Raw genomic sequence first — 23,061 nt, 5'->3', positions numbered from 1 at the left:
CAGAGTTTGGGAGAACTGGGATTGCTCATCCAGAGATTTGGGAGAGCTGGGATTGCTCATCCAGAAAGTTTGGGAGAGCTGGGATTGCTCATCCAGGGATTTTGGAGAGCTGGGATTGCTCATCAGAGATTTTGTGAGAGCTGGGATTGCTCATCCAGAGGGGCTGGGAGAGCTGGATCTGTTATCCAGAGAGTTTGGAGAGCTGGGATTGCTCATCCAGAGAGTTTGGGAGAGCTGGGATTGCTCATCCACAGTTTGGGAGAGCTGGGATGCTCATCCAGAGATTTCGGGAGAGCTGGGATTGCTCACCCAGAGTTTGGGAGAGCTGGGATTGCTCATCCAGAGATTTGGGAGAGCTGGGATTGCTCATCCAGAGATTTGGGAGAGCTGGGATTGCTCATCCAGAGTTTGGGAGAACTGGGATTGCTCATCCAGGGATTTTGGGAGAGCTGGGATTGCTCATCCAGAGAGTTTGGGAGAGCTGGATTGCTCACCAGAGATTTTGGGAGAGCTGGGATGCTCATCCAGAGAGTTTGGGAGAGCTGGATCTGTTATCCAGAGAGTTTGGGAGAGCTGGGATTGCTCATCCACAGTTTGGGAGAGCTGGGATTGCTCATCCAGGATTTTGGAGAGCTGGGATTGCTCATCCAGAGTTTGGGAGAGCTGGGATTGCTCATCCAGAGATTTGGGAGAGCTGGGATTGCTCATCCAGGGATTTTGGGAGAACTGGGATTGCTCATCCAGGGATTGGGAGAGATGGATCAATAATCCAGAGGGACTGGGATTGCTCATCCAGGGATTTTGGGAGAGCTGGATCTGTTATCCAGAGAGTTTGGGAGAACTGGGATTGCTCATCCAGAGTTTGGGAGAGCTGGGATTGCTCACCCAGAGTTTGGAGAGCTGGATCTGTTATCCAGAGATTTGGGAGAGCTGGGATTGCTCATCCAGGATTTTGGGAGAGCTGGGATTGCTCATCCAGAGATTTGGGAGAACTGGGATTGCTCATCCAGGGATTTGGGAGAGCTGGGATTGCTCATCCAGAGGATCTGGAAGAACTGGGGTTGTCAAGCCTGGAGCAGAGGATGCACAAAGGGAGCTCCTCCAGTGTGTCCATGTTCCACTTGGAGGGAATGAAGAAAAAGGAGGGAAAATGTTCCTGCTGGTGCCCAGTGTGAGGAGCCCACCTGGGTTCAGGAATTCAGTTTGTGCAGAAGAAAACAGTGCTCACAAGTGAGGGTGGGGGAATTGCAGATGAGGGAATCTGCGTCCCTGGAGATGTGGAAAACACCACAGAATGTGGTGGCCCTGAGCAAGCTGACCCTGTTTAGAGCAGGGTGCTTGGTTTGGTGATCTGCAGAGGTCTTGTCCAAACTCTTCTGAAAATCAAGGAGTTTGGATTCAATTGAGAGTAGGAATATGTGGGGATTTCTCCTTTCCTTCCTTTCCTTTCCTTCTTCCTTTCCTTTCCTTCTTCCTCTTCCTTCCTTTCCTTTCCCTTTCCTTTCCTTTCCTTTCCTTTCCTTTCCTTTCCTTTCCTTTCCTTTCCTTTTCCTTTCCTTTCTTTCCTTTCCTTTCCTTTCCTTTCCTCTTTCCTTTCCCCCTTTTCCTTTCCCCTCTTTCCTTCCTTTCCTTTCCCCCTCCTTCCCCCTTTTCCTTTCCCCCTTTTCCTTCCCCTTTCCTTTCCCCCCTTTTCCTTTCCCCCTTTCCTTTCCCCCTTTCCTCCCCTTTTTCCTTTCCCCCCCTTTTCCTTTCCCCTTTCTCTTTCCCCCCCTTTTCCTTTCCCCCCTTTCCTTTCCCCCTTTTCCTTTCCCCCTTTTCCTTTCCCCTTTCTCCCTTTCCCCCTTTTCCTTTCCCCCTTTTCCTTTCCTCCCTCCTTTTCCTCCCCCTTTTCCTTCCCCCTTTTCCTTTCCCCCCTTTCCTTTCCCCCTTTCCTTCCCCCTTTCCTTTCCCCCTTTTCCTTTCCCCCCTTTTCCTTTCCCCCTTTCCTCCTCCCTTTCCTCCCCTTTCCTCCCCTTTTCCTTCCCCCTTTCCTTTCCCCCCTTTCCTTCCCCCTCCTTTCCCCTTTCCTCCCCCTTTTCCTTTCCCCTTTTCCTTTCCCCCCTTTCATTCCCCTTTCTTCCCCCTTTCCTTCCCCCCCTTTCTTTCCCCTTTCCCTTTCCCCCTTTTCCCTTTCCCCCTTCTTCCCATTTTCTTCCCCTTCCTTTCTTTGCCTTTCTTCCCCTTTCTTTCCTTTCCTTTCTCACTCACAACCTCATGGTCGTTAATATTCCATGTCTTACAGCCTTGTTTAGCTCTGCACTTTCCTGTGGCAATCCCTGCTTGGTGTTTTTCCTTTCCCTCCTTCCCCTGCATTCTGGGAGCTCACAGGTGTTCAGAGTAACCTGAATTGAACCCTTTCCCCTGAAATGATGATTCTTTGTGCCTTTCCTGCTCTGCCTTGCAGGCCCTTTGCCCAGCCAGGAGAAGCCCTCGCAGAGGCAGTCGGAGAGCACAACCTGCAGCCCCTCCAGGAAGAGATCCACGTCAGAGAGCGCTTCTTCTCCAGGCAAGTGTGCCCAGGGCCCTGGCTTTGGGATCCCGGGGTGCTCAGGGCTGTGCTGAGACCCAGCATGGCTGGAGAACTTCAGCTCATGAGATCCTGAGGTTTTCCATTGATATATTGGGGCATCATGGCTGGAGAACTTCAGCTCATGGAGATATTGAGGTTTTCCACTAATATTTTCGGGATATCATGGCTGTGAGAACTTCAGCTCATGGTGATATTGAGGTTTTCCATTGATATATTGGGACATCATGGCTGGAGAACATCACTCATGGTGACCCTGAGTTTTCCCACTGATGTTTTGGGACATCATGGCTGGAGAACTTCAGCTCATGGAAATATTGAGGTTTTCCACTAATATTTTTGGGTCATCATGGCTGGAGAACTTCAGCTCATGGAGATCCTGAGGTTTTCCATTGATATCTTGGGACATCATGGCTGGAGAACATCACTCATGGTGATCCTGAGTTTTGGGACATCATGGCTGGAGAACTTCAGGTCATGGAGATATTTTCGGGATATCATGGCTGTGAAAACTTGAGCTCATGGTGATCCTGAGTTTTCCCACTGATATCTTGGGGCATCATGGCTGGAGAACATCACCCATGGTGATCCTGAGTTTTGGGACATCATGGCTGTGAGAACTTCAGCTCATGGTGATCCTGAGTTTTGGGTCATCATGGCTGTGAGAACTTCAGCTCATGGTGATCCTGAGGTTTTCCATTGATATCTTGGGGCATCATGGCTGGAGAACATCACTCATGGTGATCCTGAGTTGTTTCACTGATATATTGGGACATCATGGCTGGAGAACTTCAGCTCATGGTGATCCTGAGTTTTTGGGACATCATGGCTGGAGAACATCACTCATAGTGATCCTGAGTTTTGGGCCATCATGGCTGGAGAACTTCACTCATGGTGATCCTGAGTTTTTCCTCTGATATTTTGGGACATCATGGCTGTGAGAACTTCAGCTCATGGTGATCCTGAGGTTTTTCACTGATATTTTGGGACATCATGGCTGGAGAACTTCAGCTCATGGAGATATGAGTTTTGGGGCATCATGGCTGGAGAACTTCAGCTCATGGTGATCCTGAGTTTTCCCTCACCCATGGAGATCCTGAGTTTTGGGACATCATGGCTGGAGAACTTCAGCTCATGGAGATCCTGAGGTTTTCATTGAAATCTTGGGACATCATGGCTGGAGATCATCACTCATGGTGATCCTGAGTTTTGGGCCATCATGGCTGGAGAACTTCAGCTCATGGAGATATTGAGGTTTTCCACTAATATTTTCGGGATATCATGGCTGGAGAACTTCACTCATGGTGATCCTGAGTTTTGGGACATCATGGCTGGAGAACTTCACTCATGGTGATCCTGAGTTTTGGGACATCATGGCTGGAGAACTTCAGCTCATGGTGATCCTGAGTTTTCCCACTGCTATCTTGGGGCATCATGGCTGGAGAACTTCAGCTCATGGAGATCCTGAGGTTTTGGCAGGGGGTGGAACAAGATGGTTTTTAAGGTTCCTTCCAACCCAAACCATTCTGTGATTCTGTGAAAATGCACTGAGCTCCCATGGGAGCTCACATGTGAGAATCCTGGGTGGAACAAGATGGTTTTTAAGGTCCCTTCAAACCCAGACCATTCTGTGATCTGTAAAAATGGAATGTGAGCACCTGGGAGTGGACAGAAGAAAATCCAGCAGGTTGACCCATTTTGTAAGAAGCTCATTTGCAGAAACACTCTCATTACCAGAATTCAGACATTTCTCAGACTCCTAAACTGAATATACCCACTTAAAAAACCTGCAAGAGCAGTGAAAATATTTGTTTCAATACTTCCAACCGATAAAAAAAAAAAGAAAAATGAGTTTAAAAATAGATGTTACTCCATTTTTATCAGGATTGAGTTTTTATGTGCACAGAGGGTTTGGTGTTTTAATATTGAATAGAAGAAACTTGAGGACCATGTGAACCCTCATTGCTTTTTGCTGTTAGAAATGAGGGATTGTGTGGAATAAGAGAAAATAATTGTATGTTAGAAGGGATGATATAAAACTGTGACTGACTTGTGTCACTGGTCCCTGTCCATATTCCAGAATCTCTTCAGGGAACGTTCTGGGCAGCCCAGGACACAAATGCTCTCAGGTGATGCAGCTGTTGTGTTTTAGCTCTGTGGTTTTGGTCCCATCCCCACTCCAATCCTTCTTGGGCTGCCTAAAAACAGAGGCCAGACAGAATTAGGAGAATAAAAAGTCGGTGTATTTGTTGAAGGGCTTTCAGGTACATTTTGGGCAAATGGATCTGCTAAAAATGGATGATGGGTCACAGTTTTCACACTTTTATAAGTTTGGGCCATTTCCATATTGGAGTTAATGTTCCAGTTACAGCTTCAGGAAATGAAGGCATTTACCCCAGATTTACTCCCCACAACTCACTTTTGTGTGCGTTCTGGAGGCTGGAGGCACTGAGGTGTCCTTGACTGGCAGGGCTGGAGGGGAATTGTTGTGTCTGCCCAACATGGGAAAGCTGGAGCTAGCATGGTATATGGAGTTTAGAGTTATACACTGAGATTATTATTATCATTATCATTATCATTATCATTATTATCATTATTATTTATATAATACATAGTATAGAGTACATATAGTATCTATTGTATACTGTATGTGTTATACATTATACATTACATACTATATATTATATATTATGCAATACATACTATATATTATTATATATTATATACTATACATAATATACTATACATTATACATTATATACTATATACTATATATTACTAAATACTATATACTATATATCATATATTCTATATTATATATTATATGTCATATATCATATATAATGTATTATGTATAATATATCATATGTATTATTGTATTAGATATGTATTCTATATATTTTAGATATATATTATATTATATTATATTATATTATATTATATTATATTATATTATATTATATTATATTATATTATATTATATTATATTATATTATATTATATTATATTATATTATATTATGTGGTGTCTTATTATATATTGTTATATCATATATATTTTCTATAGATTATATATTATAGATATATATTTTAATATATATAATATATATACTGTATTTTTATATTATTATATATATTATAGATATTATTATATATATCATTCTAGATATTATTCTAGATATTATTGGATATATTATCATAGATTATATTATTATTGCCTATTATTATTACTTAGTTAATATATATTATATATAATATATTATATATATTATATATAGTATATTATGTATCTTATATATATGTTATACAATATATATTGTATATCATATATTATATATCAAAGATCATATATGATATATATTATATATGATACATATTATATACCATATACCATATTATATATTATATATATCATATATATATTATATATAATATATCATATTATTATATTAGAATTACTATATTACTAGAGTTACACACCGAGAATTGCAGCTTTACAAGCACACGAAAGCACCCAACCCCAGCCCCGATTGACCAGCTGCAGGCCTGTGTGTGTTTCAGGGGCGGCAGTGCCAGCCCGGGCTGCCCGCCTGGCCCCGGCGGCCAGAGGACGCGGTGGAACGCGCTGCTGCAGCGCATGGCGCAGCAGGACGGGCCCCCCCCGCTGGACAAGGGCCTGGAGGGGGTCCTGGGCAGCCCCCCCCTCGGCCAGCCCTGCCCGCAGCCACTCCCGGGAGCGAGCCCTGGGCAAGCAGGACGGGCACGGGCTGGGCAGCGCCGGCGTGCCCGGCCCCCGAGGGCATCGCCCTGCTGCCGGAGCGCCTGCCCGGCTCCTACTCGCCGCGGCACCTCAAGAGGAGCGTGGTGGAAGCCATGCAGAGGCAAGCGAGGAAAATGTGCAATTACAACAAAATCCTGGCCACAAAAAAAAATCTGGACCACGTCAACAAAATCCTGAAAGCCAAAAGCTGCAGAGGCAGTCGAGGACGGGGAACAACTTCGTGAAGCGGCGGCCGGGGCGGCCGCGCAAGTACCCGATGCAGGCCGTGGTGTCCATGCAGGCCCTGCAGGCCGCCAGGATGGTCAGCCAGGAGCTGCAGGACACGGAGCCCAGCAGCAGCAGCAGCCCCCTGCACCTGGGGCCCGACACCATCACCGACGTCATCGAGGCCGTGGTGCAGAGCGTCAGGCCTCGACCCCGAGCACCGCAAGGGCTGGAAGAGGAAGCGGTGGCTGCCCGAGGAGCAGGCCAGGAAGAGGCACAAGAGTCTGCCCCGAGGAGGAGCAGGAGAGCAATAAGAGGTGATTCCCTTGCAGTTTTGTACCTCAGTTGGGTTTGGAATGTTTCAGTCATTGAGGTTTTCAATAAGAGGTGATTCCCTTGCAGTTTTGTACCTCAGTTGGGTTTGGAATGTTTCAGTCATTGAGGTTTTCAATAAGAGGTGATTCCCTTGCAGTTTTGTACCTCAGTTGGGTTTGGAATGTTTCAGTCATTGAGGTTTTCAATAAGAGGTGATTCCCTTGCAGTTTTGTACCTCAGTTGGGTTTAGAGTGTTTCAGTCATTGAGGTTTTCAATAAGAGGTGATTCCCTTGCAGTTTTGTACCTCAGTTGGGTTTAGAATGTTTCAGTCATTGAGGTTTTCAATAAGAGGTGATTCCCTTGCAGTTTTGTACCTCAGTTGGGTTTAGAATGTTTCAGTCATTGAGGTTTTCAATAAGAGGTGATTCCCTTGCAGTTTTGTACCTCAGTTGGGTTTAGAATGTTTCAGTCATTGAGGTTTTCAATAAGAGGTGATTCCCTTGCAGTTTTGTACCTCAGTTGGGTTTAGAGTGTTTCAGTCCATTGAGGTTTTCAATGTTCATGTTTTCTGGAAAAATCCCTTCGCCCAGGATTTTTCTCCTAGGAAACTGAGAAGCCTCAGAGATAAAGGAAAACAATAATTATCTGATTTGCTTCTCCTGTGTTTGCTGCTCTGGACTGTGTTTGGAGATTGTTTATCCAACAGGTGGTTTGTTTCATTGGTTTCATGTGAATTGTTTTGACTCAATGACCAATCATTGCCAAGCTGTGTCAGGACTCTGGAAGAGCACAAGTTTTTCATTATTATCTTTTTCCATTATTATCTTTCACTATTATCTTTACAGAAAGATAAATATACTTTCTGAATCCTTTAGTTAGTTTAGTATTCTTTAATATGATATAATATAATATCCTAAAATAATAAATTAGCCTTCTGAAAACTTGGAGTCAGATTCATCATTCCTTCCTTCCAGCATCTGGGGGAAATGCAAATACAATAATGAAGGAGTTCAGTGTAGAGGGAACCAACTGTGGTCAATTCAGAGTTACTATTTGTGGCAGCAGGCCCCCAGCCAGGTAATAATTAGCATTGACTCTGTGATGCAGAAGGCTGAACTATTATTTTATTCTTCTATACTATATTATAGTATACTTTAAAGAAACTTCTGATTTCTTCTGATACAGCTTTGGTCTAATTTGCTAAGTAACAAACACTCTTACTAGTGTCTAATCCAGAAACTTCTCTTTGGTGAAGGAATCTCTTTGGTAAACAAATCTCCATAACACATTCCACATGTGTCTGGCAGCAGGTGTAGCAAGTGATGATCAGAATTGTTGTAATTCTTTCTCTGAGCTTTCTCAGAAAATGCCTGGAAGGTCTGTGAGAGCTGCTGCCACAAGCAGCATGTGAGCCCTGAGTGTGTTCAGGTCCTTCCTCAGGTACTGAAAACCCCCAGAAATGAGAATTTCAGGTGATCTGAAAGGGTTGGTTCTGTACTTGTGTTGGTGAAGGATATATTTAGGGAGCTGGTGGCTGCTGAGGTGCCACAGATTGTTCCTTTATCCTGTGTGGAATAAGGAGCCCTGAGGAACTGTGTGTGCCATGGGGTGTAGGGGCACAGGATGTGAAATGAGATCAAGTGAGGTACACCAGATAAGGATTAAAGCTGCAGCAGCAAGCAGGAGTTAAGGGGTGCCCCTGTGCTAAAGGCACACCCCAAAATCTCTCTTATCATCTCACACTCATCCCAAATCCATCCATAAACAAGCTCTGTCAGGAGCTCTGCTCTCCAGAAATGGGAGCTGTGAGGGTGCTGTTCAGGAATTGCTCTGTGGCTCTCCTGGAAGGGTTACCAGAGCAGAGCAGAGAGCAGAGCTGCCTTCTGAGTTACTCAGCTGAGGCTCCAAGGATAAACATCAGCAGTACAAACAACATTCTTTTTGTAATAATAATGTCACAAAAAGAATCATGCTTTTCTTATGATTGCACTTAACCCCCGGTTGATCATGATCAGTGAGTCACCCAGAAATCCAGAAACATGAACTTCTTCTGCTGACCAGATTTGAGAGAGGATTAATGAAATACTGTGAGATGATCTTAATGGGAAGGTGATTTTTTAATCTCTGCTTTTTCTTGCAGTTTCTCTGAGACAGCAGCTGAACCTCCAGTCCCCATGAGGCCCTTGGGAAAGCAGCTGAAGCTGAAACCCCTGAGCAGCCTCTGCCTCCTCTGACCCAGCGGGAGAAGAAAGCCCCTCGACCCCCAAAGAAGAAATACCAGAAGGCTGGGCTCTACTCTGATGTCTACAAAACCACAGAGTAAGTGAAACAGAGCAAAACTGCTCTCTGAGCATCCAGGCAAAACTCTTTTTTTCACCTAAAGCCATAAAGAGCTGCCCCTCGTGAGTAGGTGAATTAAAACAAATCAATTTAATTGAAGCCTGTGGAGATTTATGTGATGGTAATTGTGAGAAGCTGACCCAGTGAGGATGTGAAAGTAGCCTCAAGCAGTCTGGAAGTGTTTCTGGTTATCAGTTTTGAGAAGATAAGAGATTTATTCAGGAGTGTGACTGGTCCTGGCAGTGCAGGTGCTGAGCACAGTGTGCAGAGAAGGGCTCAGCAGGTTCCTGTTGTCATTGGCTCAGTGGTGACAAGTGCTCATCTTCTGTGTGAAAGAATTCCAGCTATGCACCCACTTCATTTCACAGCTCACTGAAGTTCATCTCTGTTTTCTCTGAGATGTTTAGGGTAGAAAAATCCAGCATTTCGTTATTTTTCCCACTGCTTGGTTGCAGCCTGGTGTCCACTAGAATGTGAACATCTCCCCCTTCCTTTCCTTTCTTTCCTTTCCTTTCCTTCCTTTCCTTTCCTTCCTTTCCTTTCCTTTCCTTTCCTTTCCTTTCCTTCTTTCCTTTCCTTTCCTTTCCTTTCCTTTCCTTTCCTTTCCTTTCCTTTCCTTTCCTTTCCTTTCCTTTCCTTTCCTTTCCTTCCTTCCTTTCCTTTCCTTCCTTTCCTTTCCTTTCCTTTCCTTTCCTTTCCTTTCCTTTCCTTTCCTTTCCTTCCTTTCCCCTTTCCTTTCCCTTTCCTTTCCCCCCTTTCCTTTCCCCTTTCCTTTCCCCTTTCCTTTCCCCTTTCCTTTCCCCTTTCCTTTCCCCTTTCCTTTCCCCTTTCCTTTCCCCTTTCCTTTCCCCTTTCCTTTCCCCTTTCCTTTCCCCTTTCCTTTCCCCTTTCCTTTCCCCTTTCCTTTCCCCTTTCCTTTCCCCTTTCCTTTCCCCTTTCCTTTCCCCTTTCCTTTCCCCTTTCCTTTCCCCTTTCCTTTCCCCTTTCCTTTCCCCTTTCCTTTCCCTTTCCTTTCCCCTTTCCTTTCCCCTTTCCTTTCCCCTTTCCTTTCCCCTTTCCTTTCCCCTTTCCTTTCCCCTTTCCTTTCCCCTTTCCTTTCCCTTTCCTTTCCCCTTTCCTTTCCCCTTTCCTTTCCCCTTTCCTTTCCCCTTTCCTTTCCCCTTTCCTTTCCCCTTTCCTTTCCCCTTTCCTTTCCCCTTTCCTTTCCCCTTTCCTTTCCCCTTTCCTTTCCCCTTTCCTTTCCCCTTTCCTTTCCCCTTTCCTTTCCCCTTTCCTTTCCCCTTTCCTTTCCCCTTTCCTTTCCCCTTTCCTTTCCCCTTTCCTTTCCCCTTTCCTTTCCCCTTTCCTTTCCCCTTTCCTTTCCCCTTTCCTTTCCCCTTTCCTTTCCCCTTTCCTTTCCCCTTTCCTTTCCCCTTTCCTTTCCCCTTTCCTTTCCCCTTTCCTTTCCCCTTTCCTTTCCCCTTTCCTTTCCCCTTTCCTTTCCCCTTTCCTTTCCCCTTTCCTTTCCCCTTTCCTTTCCCCTTTCCTTTCCCCTTTCCTTTCCCCTTTCCTTTCCCCTTTCCTTTCCCCTTTCCTTTCCCCTTTCCTTTCCCTTTCCTTTCCCCTTTCCTTTCCCCTTTCCTTTCCCCTTTCCTTTCCCTTTCCTTTCCCCTTTCCTTTCCCCTTTCCTTTCCCCTTTCCTTTCCCCTTTCCTTTCCCTTCCCTTCCCTTCCCTTCCCTTCCCTTCCCTTCCCTTTGTAGTCACACATTTTCTAAAGCCATGTGAACAAAGCAGTTGAAGTCAGGAATTTGTGCTTCTGTTCCAATGTCATCTGACAGATTGAAAAGAGAGAAAATTTGGCACCTTCTCACAATGTCACAGACCACTTGAAAATGTTTCAGAGACCACTGGGAAGCTGCCAGTGCAGTTTATCAGCTGCTCCTGCTGTGATCTCTGTCTGTGGGAGAGTGAAAGAATCAGTGGAAGGGTCAAGACTAAGGAAGAAACAAAGATCTCAGTGTCAGCAAAGTGAGGCCACTTGAGTTTTATCTCTTTTTAAAGAGATGTGCTCAAACTTTGCCACTTGGATGGTCAGGCAGTGCTGTAGACAGTTCAAACCTCACAGTTTCATCTGTTGTCACAGAGGAGGAGCTGAGAGAGTCTTCTCCTTTTCTTCAATGTAAATATTTGGAATTTGAGTGTTCCTCAGTGGGAAAGGACCCACAAAATCACGGAGTGCCCGGCCCCAACAGCCCCACCCTGCTGCCTGAGCTGTGTCCAAACCCTGCTGGGGCTGTGCCCGCTCCCTGGGCAGTGCCAGCTCCCTCTGAGGGAGGAGCCTTTCCCTGATAATCCATCCCCAACCTCCCTGGGCAGTGCCAGCTCCCTCTGGGGGAGGAGCCTTTCCCTGATAATCCATCCCAACCTCCCTGGGCAGTGCCAGCTCCCTCTGGGAGAGGAACCTTTCCCTGATAATCCATCCTCAGCCTCCCTGGCCGTTCCCTGGGCAGTGCCAGCTCCCTCTGGGGGAGGAGCCTTTCCCTGATAATCCATCCCCAACCTCCCTGGGCAGTGCCAGCTCCCTCTGTGGGAGGAGCCTTTCCCTGATAATCCATCCCCAACCTCCCTGGCCATTCCCTGGCAGTGCCAGCCCCCTACCTTTCCCTGATAATCCATCCTCAGCCTCCCTGGGCAGTGCCAGCTCCCTCTGGGGGAGGAGCCTTTCCCTGATAATCCATCCCCAACCTCCCTGGGCAGTGCCAGCTCCCTCTGGGGGATAAACCTTTCCCTGATAATCCATCCTCAGCCTCCTGGGGCGCTGTCGCTGTCACACAGAGCAGAGATTGGAGCTGCTCCTCCTCTCTCTGCAGGGGAAGTTCTGGAGAGCCTGGTTCAGACATGGCTTACAGAAAGAGACCATGAAGGTACTCAGCTGAGGAAAGATAGAAGCCTGCTGTAAAGCAGCCTTTCCCAGGCTTGATCCTGGAAATAATTAGGTTCTCAGCCACCTTTTATATAAACAAGATTCTCAGACCGTTTCCTCAAAAACAGGCAATATTCTGTCCTTGGCTGCTCCGGGAACAGATGGCCGTTAGAAACAGATATAAAGGTTTTGAGAACTTTTCATATCATGGTGAGAACACTGATCTTGGTTTCAATAAACAAACTTCAGGTATTGTAAACAAAAGGAGGAGCTGAAGTTTTCTCTACAGCCTATCGGGAGCTCAGGTTTTGCACTATGCATGAAGTGAATTCACACTGTTATAAAAAGTGCCTGATTGATCAATAAATCGGAGTCAGATGCTGACCAGCAAAGCTGGGTCGCTCCCTTCATTCAACAGGAAGTCACAGATCACTTACAGAGGGTTGGTTTGTGCTCCCTCTGCCTGTTGCTCCACATGCTGAGTTCCTCCCTGCTCTGACCCTGGGTTTGGGATGAGCTGCCACAGCTGCTCTGGGCCTCCCCACCCTCACAGGGAAGAATTTCTTCCTAAGTATTTCCAGTTGTTGATATCTGTATCACAAAATTTGTTTTCAGTTTACATTTTGCCTTCACTGCTTAAACAATGATATCACATTTTTTTTATTGAGCCATCTTTCTGTTACTTGTCCAGTTCTTAAAATAAATCCCTTAAAAAACTTCAGTAGGCTTCAATTTCATTTAATCTTTGGTCTATTTAACATTTAGAAGTCTCCTTTGAATGTTGCAGGAGTGCAGTTCTAAATATAACCCCATCAGATTCTGTTTTTCCAAGGTTTGTTGCTGGCCAGGAGGAGATGTTTATAAACACCAGATTACAGAGCTGGCACCTGCCTGACCCCTACAACCATTCTAATTCCATTCTCTTATTTTTATTCCTTCAAAGGGATGTCTCATTGCTTTTCCAACTCTGATTTCTGTTCTTTTTTCTGCCTTTCCTGGTGAACAGCCTCCTAAAGGGCAGCAGGTGAATGTTTGCTCATAGGAGAGCAGGGCTGCACGGTCACGGGTCCAGTTCCTCAGCAAACCCACCAGACACAATCTGCTGCTCCTCTTTCATTTGTGTACCTTTAGTTATTACTTTTAGATCACATTTTCAGTCAGTGGTGTCCCCTTGGGTGTTGCCTTAGGAGAAAAACCCCAAACTGTGGGAGGGCTGGGGTCGGTGTTTGACAGGAGAGCATTTCTTTGGCCATTTCTGTTATTCCTCCCTTGCCTGATTCTCCAGCCATTTGTGCCTCACCTAAAGCAGAAAGTGCATTCTTGCAAGTGACAGCTGATCCCCATGGTGACATTTTGGTTCTGTCCTTGTCCTCCACAGCCCCAAGAGCCGCCTGATCCAGCTGAAGAAGGAGAAGCTGGAATACACCCCGGGGGAGCACGAGCACGGGCTCTTCCCAGCCCCCATCCACGTCGGTGGGTACCTCAGCTGCCTTTTCAGTGCTGGGGGATAAATGTGGCCCTGGGGGGGCTGCACAGCTTCTGCTTTGCTCTGCTTTTTGTCCCTTGCCTGCTCACTCGTGGCTTTTGGCACATGAACTTTGCCAACTCATCCCCCTCTGTTCCCCAGTTGACTCAAGAAGGTTTTTTTAGCTTAAAACATTGCTCTTGATTTTTTTGGGTGTCAGAAAATACCATTCTGGTTGAAAACTTGCTTTGATAGCTTTGTCAGAAAATACCATTCTAGTTGAAAACTTGCTTTAACTGTGATAGTCCTTGGATGAAATGCAGAGCAGTATTCTCCACCTCAAAGTCAATTATGACCATTTAAATCCCAAAAGCTGGAATGATAAATTCCCCCGTGTCCCCATGCACCTCATGGTGTCTGTCTTTACACAGGGATAAAAGGGTGGAAGAATTAAAAGCTTTGCTGTTATCTTTGGTTTTATTTCATCCCCATTTTTAGGTCTTGGGTAGGGAAAAAAATTGAGATTTAGGATTATACAGAATCATGGAATGGTTTGGGTGGGAAGGGACCTTTCAGATCATCTTATTCCAGCCTGTTCCATGGAATTCCAGCTCCCAGGTGGCTCCAAGCCTGTGCCTGTCCCATACCCCAGGTCAGTCCCAGGCCCTCAGAGGGGATGGAGCTCAGGATGCCTCTCCTGGGGCAGGGGGAGAGGCAGAGCTCCACCGTTCACAGCTCAGCTTAAACCTGGTAGGATTGAGTAGTTCCCTGATTCTCAGGGAATTGTTTCAGCTTTTGAAGTGCTGTGATTGTTGCTGCAAGTCCTGTCAGGCCCAGGAATTGAGGAATTTTGTCCCATCAAACACGAGCTGTCACTGCTTTGTCTCCTGTGCCTGCACGTCAAGGCAGAGCAGTTGGGCAGATCTGTGTGAATCAGGAACCACAGCAAGGTTTCAGAGCTGAGGGTGACAACTGAAATCCTTCAAGATGTGAGATGTGCCCTTGCTCAGCTCCTTTTTGAGTGGGCTCATATAAAACCACGTTCAGCAGGTTCCCAACCCACATTGTTGGTCCTGCTGTGGCTCCAAGGGTTCCTGGGGACGGTTGAACCCCAGAGCAGAGAGCAGGGCTGGGGTCCTGCCCTGGGGACCCTCAGGGAGGGCTGGGGGCCCAGCAGGGTTGTGGAATTCAGGAATTTTGTCCATCAAACACGAGCTGTCACTGCTTTGTCTCCTGTACCTGAACTCTGTGGCTCCATGCACAGCAAGGCAGAGCAGTTGGGCAGATCTGTGTGAATCAGGAACCACAGCACAGTTTCAGAGCTGAAGGTGACAATTGAAATCCTTCAAGATGTGAGATGTGCCCTTGCTCAGCTCCTTTTTGGGTGGGCTCATATAAACCCACGTTCAGCAGGTTCCCAGCCCACATTGCTGCATCTCCAGGGGTGCCTGGGGATGGCTGAACCCCAGAGCAGAGAGCAGGGCTGGGGTCCTGCCCTGGGGACCCTCAGGGAGGGCTGGGGGCCCAGCAGGGTTGTGGAATTCAGGAATTTTGTCCATCAAACACGAGCTGTCACTGCTTTGTCTCCTGTGCCTGAACTCTGTGGCTCCATGCACAGCAAGGCAGAGCAGTTGGGCAGATCTGTGTGAACCAGGAGCCACAGCACAGTTTCAGAGCTCAGAGTGACAACTGAAATCCTTCAGGACGTGCCCTTGAATCCTTCACGATGTGCCCTTGCTCAGCTCCTTTTTGAGTGGGCTCATATAAAACCACGTTCAGCAGGTTCCCAGCCCACATTGCTGCATCTCCAGAGGTTCCTGGGGATGGCTGAACCCCAGAGCATGAGCAGGGCTGGGGTCCTGCCCTGGGCACTGCCCTGTGCTGGGGGCACGGTGCCAGGGCACCTGAAAGAGCCTTTTGTTTGGGCTGCTGAGGTCATGGAAGTGAAAGCAAATTCCCAGCAGATTTAGCTCTTTCCTGGAACCTGCTAGGGATGAATAAGGCATTGAAAATGGAAAGTAATTTAGGGGTAAATTGTAAGGAAAACATTACCATTTGTATTTTCCAGTGGTGAGGGTGTGCATGTGAATTTATATGAACCCACAGAGCATTGCTGGAGGAATATAAAGGCATTTGTTAACAGTTTAAAAAGCTGGGGGGAAAAACAATCAGCTTGGGCCTGACACCTCATGCTAAGCACTCTGCTGCCTGTGGTTTTGTGACACAGGATTCCAGCAGAATGATCAGAGAATGCTGAATCTTGGCTGGAGCTAGGCAGTGTCAGCCCTGGGGACTGGTGTGAGTGATGTAATGGGTCTGTGTCCTTTAGGGGTGACAGGGAATGAAAGGATGGAGCCAAAATCTGCAGTGAAAGCAGGAACTCCTGTCTAAAACGAGTTCCAGTTATTGCTGAAAATACAGATCCCCTTGAAGCCTTGCCAAAAAATCTGGGAATGCATTTGCCAAGTCTGAATTCATTCTTAAATCTCTTCTGGTAAAGGTCACGGGAACAGGCTGGGAGACTCTTTTCAAAGCTGATTTGATTTCTTTGAGTACAATATTGTGATTTACCAGCCTGCATGGGCAGTGCAGGGCTTGTCCTGGGTGTTAAAGTGTCGGGTTGTGCACAGGAGAGCTCAGGAGAAATGTCAGCTTGGGGACAGGGCTGTGGTCAGTCCTGTCAGGGGCTGTGGTCAGTGCTGTGGTCAGTCCTGTCAGGTGCTGTGGTCAGTGCTGTGGTCACTTGTTTCAGGAGTGGTCAGTGCTGTCCAGGGTTGTGGTCAGTTCTCTCTGGGGTTGGCTGTCTTACCCTCACAGGGTTGTGGTCAGTGCTGTGGTCAGTTGCTTCAGGAGTGGTCAGTTCTGTCCAGGGTTGTGGTCAGTCCTGTCAGATACTGTGGTCAGTGCTGTGGTCACTTGTTTCAGGTGTGGTCAGTGCTGTGGTCACTTGTTTCAGGTGTGGTCAGTCCTGTCAGGTGCTGTGGTCAGTTCTGTCCAGGGTTGGCTGTGGTACTCTCACAGAGTTGTGGTCAGTTCTGTCGGGTGCTGTGGTCAATGCTGTGGTCACTTGTTTCAGATGTGGTCAGTGCTGTGGTCATTGCTGTGGTCAGTTGTTGCAGGTGTGGTCAATGCAGTGGTCAGTGCTGTGGTCAGTTGTTTCAGGTGCTGTGGTCAGTTGTTTCAGGTGTGGTCAGTGCTGTGAGGTGTTGTGGTCAGTGCTGTCCAGGGCTGTGGTCAGTGCTGTCCAGGGCTGTGGTCAGTGCTGTGGTCAGTGCTGTCCAGTGCTGTGGTCAGTGCTGTCCGGTGCTGTGGTCAGTGCTGTGGTCAGTGCTGTCCAGGCTGTGGTCAGTGCTGTCCGGGGCTGTGGTCAGTGCTGTCCGGGGCTGTGGTCAGTGCTGTGGTCAGTGCTGTGGTCAGTGCTGTCCAGGCTGTGGTCAGTGCTGTCCGGGGCTGTGGTCAGTGCTGTCCGGGGCTGTGGTCAGTGCTGTGGTCAGTGCTGTGGTCAGTGCCATCCAGGATTGCCCATGGCAGGCTCTGACCCAGCTCCTTCCATCGCCCCCTGCCCGTGAGGCCCCTCCTGCCCCGTTCCCTGTGCCCTGGGGGGTTCCCTGTGCCTGTCCTGACATCCAGAACATTCCCTGGGCCCTCTGCCCCCTCCTGCCCCATTCCCTGTGCCTGTCCTGACATCCAGAACATTCTCTGGGCCCTCTGCCCCCTCCTGCCCCGTTCCCTGTGCCTGCCCTCACATCCAGAACATTCTCTGGGCCCTCTGCCCCCTCCTGCCCTGTTCCCTGTGCCTGCCCTCACATCCAGAACATTCAATGGGCCCTCTGCCCCCTCCTGCCCCCTTCCCCGTTCCCTGTGCCTGCCCTCACATCCAGAACATTCTCTGGGCCCTCTGCCCCTTCCTGCCCCGTTCCCGCTCTGTGCCTGCCCTGACATCCAGAACATTCTCTGGGCCCTCTGCCCCCTCCTGCCCCGTTCCCCGTTCCCTGTGCCTGCCCTCACATCCAGAACATTCTCTGGGCCCTCTGCCCCCTCCTGCCCTGTTCCCTGTGCCTGCCCTGACATCCAGAACATTCTCTGGGCCCTCTGCCCTCCCCTTTGCGCCCGCAGCCCTGCCCGGGCCCGGCAGCCGCTCCCTCCCTCAGGAGCCGCTGTGCCCTCACAAAGCTCTCTGTGCTTCCAGGGAAGTACCTCCGACAAAAGAGAATCGACTTCCAGCTGCCCTACGACATCCTCTGGCAGTGGAAGCACAACCAGGTAGGAGATAAGAGATAAGAAGGAGATAAGAGCTGGCTGGGCCTGCCAGGGTGGGGATGAGAAGGAAACAGCAGCACTGAGGGGGATTCTGTTCACACACCCCGGCTGCGTGAGGGGAGAAGGGATTTGCGTTTTTGTGTTTCACGGTGAAAATCCCCGTTATTCCAGCTCCTGCAAAATAGCAACCCTGGGAGTTGGTGCTCTGACAAAAGTCATTAATTTGGCTGCAGACTTTTATTTTGGCAGTGCTGCTGTGTGTGGGGAGCTGGTTTCAGACACGCCTCGGGAGAATTGGGATGTACTGCCAGCAGCACTGAGAAATTTCAGCCCTTATTTTTCTTGGATCAATCCCAGCAGAGTGGAATTTATTTTTCACTTGCAAGCTGAAATTTTCATACTGAGGAAAGGAGAGAAACTGTTTAACAGTCTCGTTCTTTTTTAAAGAGCTTTAAATATGTGCAGGATTAAAAATAGGAATTTCTTTTTTTTTTTTTTTTTTATTGCCTGGGATGTTTCCACCAAGTGATTTACCACAGGATTTAAGGGAGAATCTTCCCTCAGCTCTGTGGTGGGAAAGTGCTCTCAGATAAATCCAACACCCCTGGAATCTGATCCTCAACTCAGGAGCATTTCAGCCTAGGACACTTTCTTGCCATATATTTACAATTGCCTGTCTCATCTGTTCAGTATTTTATAAGTAATAAAGAGATGGATTCTGTTTCCTTGACATTTTCCAGCTCTCCCCGGAATATTGGAGGCCCTTGCAGAGGAGTTTCTCTGTGCAGGGCTGTGGAGATGTCTGGGTTGTCCCTGTGGGCCACAAGGGTCACTGAGGGAAGGCTCTTAGTGCAGGAAATGTGTGTGAAACAGAGAATAATTGGAAATTATTCCTCAAAGCTTGTTTGACAGGCTGGAATATGTCTAAAATTATGAGTTGTGATGTTAGCTCCCCTTTCCCTTCCATCATCTCCATCTGCAGAGAAGATGAATCTGCATTTCTCATGGCTCACAATTCTTAGAGAATCCCAGAATCCTTTAGATTGCAAAAAAACCCCCTTAAGATCATCAACTCACTGTGATAAATCACTTTGATTTTTTGTTTTCACTTTTTTAAGCATTGGCACATGGTGATTGCACCAAAGATGGTTTCTCCAAAGTAGGTATAAATAATATAATAAATAATTTATTCATAAATAAATATATATAAATAAACAGGGCTCTTCTTCTAAGCCCTGTTCAGAGGAGCCTGTCCTCAGGACAGCTGTTTGCCACATTTGCACACAGAATAAATAATGTGGTGAACAAACTGCTCCACTGTCTCAGCAAGCCCAAATTCCACTTTTTCAGGTCCTTTTTGTGACCTATTTGTTAATGCAGTCTGAGCCTAGGGAGGAGAACACAGATTTCTAGTAATGATTACAGAACAGTTGCCTATGTGCAGAGCATAATTTCCCTGATCCTTTTGAATAACAGATGCACTTATGCAATGTATTAAAATTGTCTTTCTCTTCCTTTTAGTTGTATAAAAAGCCAGATGTCCCACTTTATAAAAAAATCCGTTCCAGTAAGTAAAATCTTATTACTAAAATGTGATAACTGTGGAATTTTCATGTGATACCCTCCTTTCTGTCCTGCTTTTGTCCTACCAAAGACTCTTCCACCTGTTCTTTTTTCAACTTTACTGATTGGAATGAAAATACTGTAGATAAACAGTTCTATTGTTTCACCTGAAAAGAATTCTTTTCCCTATTTAGGTTTGTTTTTTCTTTTTCTTTGTTTTTGTTTTTTTATTTTTTCCCCTCCAGATGTCTACGTGGATGTCAAACCTCTCTCTGGCTACGAGGCCACCACCTGCAATTGTAAGAAACCAGAGGATGACAGCGGGAAGGGCTGTGTGGAGGATTGTCTGAACAGGTTAGAAATGGATTAATTCTAAATAGAATTTAGAGGGAAATTCTCAGTTGGGGGGCTCAGAGTGCCCACCCGCCCTTGGCATGCCAAGGGGCAGTGCCAGGTCTGGTCCCTGCCAGGGGCACAACCTGCAGGAGCTGCACCTGCACCAGGTGAGGCCCCAGCGCTGGAAGATCCCATTGAAATCTCAATTTTGCCCTTTGAATAACAGGGAGAGCTGGGCAGGGAGTCATTGTGTGACTTGCACCTTGAAAACAGGAAGCATTTTCGTTCTTGAATAACATTTATACATACATTTATTTATTTATTTATCTGCTTTATTTATTTCTTTATTTATTATTGATTCATATAAACATAATATATATAATACTGATTTTTAGATTGATTTATAAATTGATTTTCTCTTGATTTATTATTGATCTCTATATCAATCTAGATTATTATTTATAATTTATATATTTATTTATGAATAAATATATAAATTATAATTTATATATAAATATATATTATATAAACATTATATATATACTAATTTTTAGATTGATTTATAAATTGATTTTCTATTGATTTATTATTATTGATCTCTATATCAATCTAGATTATTATATATAATTTATATATTTATTTATTTTTATATTTATATTTATATATAAATATCTATTATAGTTATATATAATTAGATTTATATAGTTATATATTTTATATTTCTAAATTTTTATTTTTATTAAATATATTTGTAATTATATAGAATTATATATAATTTTATGCTTTCTATATATTATATATTTATAAATTATTTTATATTTATATATAAATATCAATTTTGGTAGAAATTATTTTATATTTATAGATTTATATATTTATATGTTTATATATTTATATATTTATATATAAATATAAATATATATTTATATGAATATATATTTACAATTATATATTCATATATTTTATATATAATAATTACTTCATTTATTATTTATGAGATGATTCCCGTATTTATATCTTGATTTCATAAATTGATTTATGATTTTATCTATTATTTTATTTATATCTAATAATATATATTACATTATTATATTTATAATGTAAATATAATTATTTTATTATAGTAATTTTGTTATGATGATTTTTATTATGATAATTGTTGTTATATGCAATATAATATAATGCACTATCATATATACATTTAATATAATGTAATATGATATAATGTAATGTAATTAATGTAATGTAATATAATATAATGTAATATAATGTGATGTAATATAATATAATTTATTATAATGTAATATAGTATACATTCAATATAATATACCTACAATATAATATACATTCAATAGAATATACATTTAATATGCATTTAATATACATTTAATATAATGTAATATGATATAATGTAATGTAATTAATATAATATAATATAATATAATATAATATAATATAATATAATATGCATTCAATATAATATGCATTCAATATAATATACCTTCAATATAATACACATTTAATATGCATTTAATATACATTTAATATAATATATACATTTAATATAATGTAATATGATATAATGTAATGTAATTGATGTAATGTAATGTAATATAATATAATTTATTATAATATAGTATACATTTAATATGCATTTAATATACATTTAATATAATATATACATTTAATATAATGTAATATGATATAATGCAATGTAATTAATGTAATATCATATCATATCATATAGTATACATTCAATATAACATTATATACCTTCAATATTATATACATTCAATAGAATATACATTTAATATGCATTTAATATGCATTTAATATAATGTATACATTTAATATAATGTAATATGATACAATGTAATGTATTTGATGTAATATAATATAATATAATATAATATAATATAATATAATATAATTTATTATAATATAATATAGTATACATTCAATATAATATAATATACATTCAATATAATATACATTTAATATGCATTTAATATACATTTAATATAATGTAATATGCTATAATGTAATGTAATATGATATAATGTAATGTAATTGATGTAATGTAATGTAATATAATATAATATAATTTATTATAATATAATATAGTATACATTCAATTTAATATGCATTTACTATACATTTTATATAATATATATAATATATATTTATAGTATATTAATATAATATATAATACGATTTTTTAATTATTATCTTTATGATCTTATCCCTACCTTTCCCTTTAGGATTGTACTTTATTTGCATGCCAGACCCCAAAGCCCTGTCCCCCCTGACCGTGTGCTGTGTTGTTGCAGGATGATCTTTGCCGAGTGCTCGCCCAACACGTGTCCGTGCGGGGAGCAGTGCTGCAACCAGCGCATCCAGCGGCACGAGTGGGTGCAGTGCCTGGAGCGCTTCCGCGCCGAGGAGAAGGGCTGGGGCATCCGCACCAAGGAGCCCCTCAAGGCAGGGCAGTTCATCATCGAGTACCTGGGAGAGGTGGTCAGCGAGCAGGAGTTCAGGTACGAGTGTTTATTTGCTGCTTCAGCATGGAATGATCATGCATGGGACATGGAGAGAGAAACTCTGTGTAAATCCAGTGTAGAGATCCCTGCAATGAGTAACTTGTAACACTAATACGTATTCTATGGCATTTAGTAGGAGTTATAAATTCTACTCTTGGTCATGCATGTGTTGATTTGAGTGGTTGGGATTTCCTGAGGCAGGAACAAAAAGGAGGATTAAGGGGAAATCTGGGGGTTTTGGTTAACCAAGTTTTTCCCAGTCCAGTATTGGTGGTTAATGTTTGAAATGAATCATCTTCTCATATGCCCTATAAATGCAAAATGCATTTAGCACAGAAAGCTCACAAATGACCTTTAGGGACATGGGGAGTTAAACTCTGTGTAAATCCAGTGTAGACATCCTTGCAAGGAGTAACTTGTAACGTTGGTACATATTTTATGGCATTTAGTAGTAATTGTAAATTCTGTTCTTGGTCATCCATGTGTTGATTTGAGTGGTTGGGATTTCCAGAGGCAGGAACAAAAAGGAGGATTAGGGGGAAATCTGGGGGTTTTGTTTAACCAAGTTTTTCCCAGTCCAGTATTGAGGGGTGATTAATGTTTGAAATGGATCATCTGCCCTATAAATGCAAAATGCATTTAGCTTGGAAGGCTCACAAATCACCTTTAAGGACATGGAGTGTTAAGCTCTGTGTAAATCCATTGTAAAGACCATTGGAATGAGTAACTTGTAACACTAATATGTATTCTATGGCATTTAGTAGTAATTATAAATTCTGCTCCTGGTC

General features: G+C 43.9%; 1 protein-coding gene across 1 annotated transcript in view; it reads left to right on the top strand.

Annotated features, from left to right (window-relative positions):
* The window catches only part of ASH1L (ASH1 like histone lysine methyltransferase), a 110,022-nt gene that overhangs the window by 57,283 nt on the left and 29,678 nt on the right, over positions 1 to 23,061 (top strand). Inside the window, 6 exon segments of the mRNA XM_074529492.1 lie at positions 9,046 to 9,185; positions 13,488 to 13,582; positions 17,764 to 17,837; positions 19,356 to 19,401; positions 19,643 to 19,751; positions 22,064 to 22,270. Coding sequence (XP_074385593.1) covers positions 9,046 to 9,185; positions 13,488 to 13,582; positions 17,764 to 17,837; positions 19,356 to 19,401; positions 19,643 to 19,751; positions 22,064 to 22,270 — 671 coding nt within the window.

The sequence above is a fragment of the Zonotrichia albicollis genome, chromosome 30 (genome assembly GCF_047830755.1).
Source record: "Zonotrichia albicollis isolate bZonAlb1 chromosome 30, bZonAlb1.hap1, whole genome shotgun sequence".
Lineage (NCBI taxonomy): Eukaryota > Metazoa > Chordata > Aves > Passeriformes > Passerellidae > Zonotrichia > Zonotrichia albicollis.
The sequence above is the reverse complement of the archived record's forward strand: the minus strand, read 5'-3'. Positions and strand labels throughout refer to the sequence as shown.